Source organism: Diaphorina citri, unplaced genomic scaffold (assembly GCF_000475195.1).
Source record: "Diaphorina citri unplaced genomic scaffold, Diaci psyllid genome assembly version 1.1 scaffold60, whole genome shotgun sequence".
In the NCBI taxonomy this organism is placed as follows: domain Eukaryota; kingdom Metazoa; phylum Arthropoda; class Insecta; order Hemiptera; family Psyllidae; genus Diaphorina; species Diaphorina citri.
In genome coordinates, this window is record NW_007377497.1 from 110475 (window position 1) to 114528 (window position 4054).

The following is a 4054-nucleotide window of genomic DNA, read 5'->3' on the forward strand; positions in this document are numbered from 1 at the left end:
TGCTGAACTGTAGCTGTCAACAGGTCAACACTTATTCCAATCCAACAGCCAAACTAACAATTGGGCAATTGGAGAAGTAAAAGGTAGATTACATGCTCCTGGTTACAGTTTTGACCATTCACTCAATGGTCAAATCCAAGTCTTCTAACAAGTGGAACCCAGAGACAGAAAAAAACTATTTGATCTGTATAAAAGATTATCGCACCGGTCAATTGCATATCATACCTCAGTGAGCTGCTCGATCACCAATGGTCAAATCCAAGTCTTCTAACAAGTGGATCCCAGAGACAGAAAAAAACTATTTGATCTGTATAAAAGATTATCGCACCGGTCAATTGCATATCATACCTCAGTGAGCTGTTCGATCAAGTAGACGGGGAGTGAAATAAATTCTCAATTTATTTAAATCGAATTTAATTATTTTTTGAAGTTTAAAATTTAATTTTTAGTGTTTCAGTGTTTTGTGGATTTACCTGGTGCCAAAATGAAACTTTTTGTAAGTATACGAGACTTGCTTAGCAATGTTATTTTTTTCCAGTGATTTGGAAATTGTGCTTGGTTTGGTAATCAGTATACCTACCTGGGTGTTCTTTGAATTTCATTTTAAAATTTGTCTTTTGAATATTATTTTGATGATTTACCTATTCAATTTTTCGTTTTACCCACGAATTCAGTACGTAACTGTGGGGTAATGGGAGTATCAATGTGCGTTAACAGCATTATAATTATGTACAGACCTTTTGCAAACAATCTCATTTAAATTCGACTGACCTTTTCAAGAGTTAAAAGAATGCAAACTTAGACTGCTCAAGTTTCGAATTGGTTAGTCCTTAGTCCTCATCAGCCAGCTTTAGTGCTTAGTGTTATCAATAACTGTAAAAGTCTCGACAACTTGTTGTGAGAAGGATGTACTTACTTAAATTTTATGAGATGACTTGGACTCGAACTACCAACCTCCAGATCCGAAGTAAACAAAGTCTGATTACCATTAATAAAAATGTGTTTTGTTTCACTATTTTGAAAAATAGTCATTCAGTCCGATTTCAGCAAGATACGTAATAAAGGTCATTTGCCTGGATATTTCACAAAACAGATTTCGTAGGAAACTTTCGGTCTAGTTTTTGGGACTCATTGGACATTTGCGGGCTCTTTTTGAACGTCAGAGTAAGGTTTACAAGGCTCATGATAAGTACACATTTTGTTTACTCTCACAATTAGATCCCAAAATTTCAAATTTATAAGCAGTTCTAATCACAATTTGTTTACAATACTGAGCAGTCTCATAATAAGCGTGATGTAATCGCTCCAGGTAGCACACACTAAAACCAACATCATCTTCACCCAGGAGGAATTTCTGTATTATCATTATTCATTAATTTGAAATTTCCGGTCTTCCTTATTAACCTAGAAATCTTTCCGAATTCAGAACTCAGCATGCATGCTGTCATGAATGTTTCAGAACCAGTTTTTGGCCAAAACCCAATGTGAATTTTTTATACCAGGTGATAGTATAGGTGACATTTTATGCAGAACTACCTAATTTGAAATTTCCGGTCTTCCTTATTAACCTAGAAATCTTTCCGAATTCAGAACTCAGCATGCATGCTGTCATACTCTGAATGTTTCAGAACCAGTTTTTGGCCAAAACCCAATGTGAATTTTTTATACCAGGTGATAGTATAGGTGACATTTTATGCAGAACTACACATAACTATGGTTATTATAAAGATGTTACATATTATAGCATACAGGTCATCATCATAATCTTATGAGTCACATCTTACAGTAGGGGTCTTACTAGAATCACAGATGAGACTAGTTTCTCTGACATTTACACCGAATCTCTTTTGTAGACCTGTAATTTACATGATAACATATGGAATTTGATATTCACATGATTGCACTTTAATTTGATCCTCACATCAGAGTATCTAATTAATTCAATCACTACATTAATTTGCTAAAAGGGTGTCTGAATATTTTCTGAGTTAGTTCTAGACTATGGAAGTGGTCTACATTACGTAGAATTGAGGTACCATTGTTTTGTGTATTTCAGGTAAAAAAATTATGCTTCGACCGATTCTTGTTGTGTTTTAAATTTAAACTGTTATCGATATTCATCAACCGAGTATGAACCTGTCTTATAACAGGGAAATAGGTACTAGGTAGTTTTAAAAACTCTGTAGTACTTTGTTTTTCCACATGACTGAGCCACTCTGTACTTCCTGTTCCAGGTTTGCCTAGCATTGTTAGCTGCAGTAGCTCTTGCTGACAAGACCTCCTCGCAGAACGAGCAAAAAGAGAACAAAAATGGAAAGAGAGGAATCTTCGGCGAAAGTCTGGGATATGCTGATTCACTGCCAGTCTACTTGACTCCACCAGCTGTTGAATCATCTTACCAATCCTATGTTGCTGCTAGTCCTGCCCCAGTCATTGTTGCCAGCCCTGCCCCAATCATCGCTGCCAGCCCTGCCCCAATCATTGCTGCCAGCCCTGCTCCAATCATCGTAGCCAGCCCTGCTCCAGTTTATGCTGAAGCTGCTCCCATCTATGCTTCCCCTGCTCCTGTCTATGCTGCCGAAGCTCCAGTCATTGCTTCCGGCCCTGAAGTTGTCATTGACTCTGGTTACTCTGGAGCCAGTGCAGGTTCTTTCGTTGAAGAATCTTCAGCATACGCTGCTGGTGCTAGTTACGGTGCTGGTGCAGGAGCTGGAGTTGGTGCTGGCAGAGCTTACGGACCAAACGAAGGCGTCCTCAGACAGGTCACTTACCACAGAGATGTATCCGTTCCAGTATCCATCCCACAGCCATTCCCAGTTGAAAAGCAAGTCTACTACCCAGTCCATGTTCCCGTCCAAGTCCCAGTTGAGAGACCCGTCCCATATGCCGTAGAAAAGCCAGTGCCTTACCCAGTTGAGAAGCCAGTCCCCGTCCCAGTCGAAAGAGAAGTCCCCTACCCAGTCAAGGTCCCAGTCAGAGTTCCAGTGATCCTTACTCCGGAGCTAGTGCAGGTTCTTTCGTTGAAGAATCTTCAGCATACGCTGCTGGTGCTGGTTACGCTGCTGGTGCTGGAGCTGGCATTGGAGCTGGAAGAGCTTACGGACCAAACGAAGGCATACTCAGACAGGTCACTTACCACAGAGACGTATCCGTTCCAGTATCCGTCCCACAGCCATTCCCAGTTGAAAAGCAAGTCTACTACCCAGTCCATGTTCCCGTCCAAGTCCCAGTTGAGAGACCCGTCCCATATGCCGTAGAAAAGCCAGTACCTTACCCAGTTGAGAAGCCAGTCCCCGTCCCAGTCGAAAGAGAAGTCCCCTACCCAGTCAAGGTCCCAGTCAGAGTTCCAGTGATCAAGCCATACCCAGTCCCAATCGAGAAGCACTTTCCAGTTGTCACCGGTGAAAGAACCGTGTCCTTCCCAGTAGCCCAGCCAGTTTTCATTGACAGACCCTACCTTGCTTTCCAGACACCAACCTACAGCGCAAGCACCATCACCTCAGGAAACGGTGCCTTTGGTGGATTCTCTGGTGCCAGTGGATTCTCAAGCGGAAGTGGATTCTCTGGTGGTAATGCTGGATACTCTAGTGGCAACAGATACACCAGTGGAAGTTCTGGATACTCCAGTGGAAGTTCCGGATACTCCAGTGGTAACTCTGTATACTCCAGCGGTCGTTACTCCAGTGGATCTTCCAACAGTGGATTTGTTCCAGTCAGCAGACCAGCCGTCTACAAATCTGCCAACAACGGAGGCAGCTACCCTGGTCAAGGTCAAAGATACTCCAGCTACGGACCAAAATCCTCCTCTTCCTCCTATTAATGAACTCGATCTAGCTTTTAGCAATGTATAATTTGCTGATGTGCTTGTTGATCGCCAGTTCTCACTAGTCAATATGCATTTCTTACTTAGTCTGGTCAAGGTCAAAGATACTCCAGCTACGGACCAAAATCCTCCTCTTCCTCCTATTAATTAACTCGATCTAGCTTTTAGCAATGTATAATTTGCTGATGTGCTTGTTGATCGCCAGTTCTCACTAGTCAATATGCATTTCTT

At 41.8% G+C, this 4054-nt stretch overlaps 1 protein-coding gene across 1 annotated transcript; it reads left to right on the forward strand.

Moving 5' to 3' along the window:
• The first annotated feature begins 350 nt into the window (after positions 1–350).
• On the forward strand, positions 351–4054 carry LOC103518332 (calphotin-like). Its single transcript, XM_026830009.1, has 4 exons — positions 351–496; positions 2235–2646; positions 3012–3764; positions 3915–4054. The coding sequence occupies exons 1-4, from the start codon at positions 485–487 to the stop codon at positions 3968–3970; spliced, it is 1233 nt and encodes a 410-aa protein (XP_026685810.1). The 5' UTR covers positions 351–484; the 3' UTR covers positions 3971–4054.

Bases quoted from the DNA above. Each gene is read 5' to 3' on its own strand.
- LOC103518332 (XM_026830009.1), top strand. The intron at 2,647-3,011 runs GTTCTTTCGTTG...GAGCTAGTGCAG, and splicing joins TTACTCTGGAGCCAGTGCAG to GTTCTTTCGTTGAAGAATCT. The intron at 3,765-3,914 runs GTCAAGGTCAAA...TTACTTAGTCTG, and splicing joins CAACGGAGGCAGCTACCCTG to GTCAAGGTCAAAGATACTCC.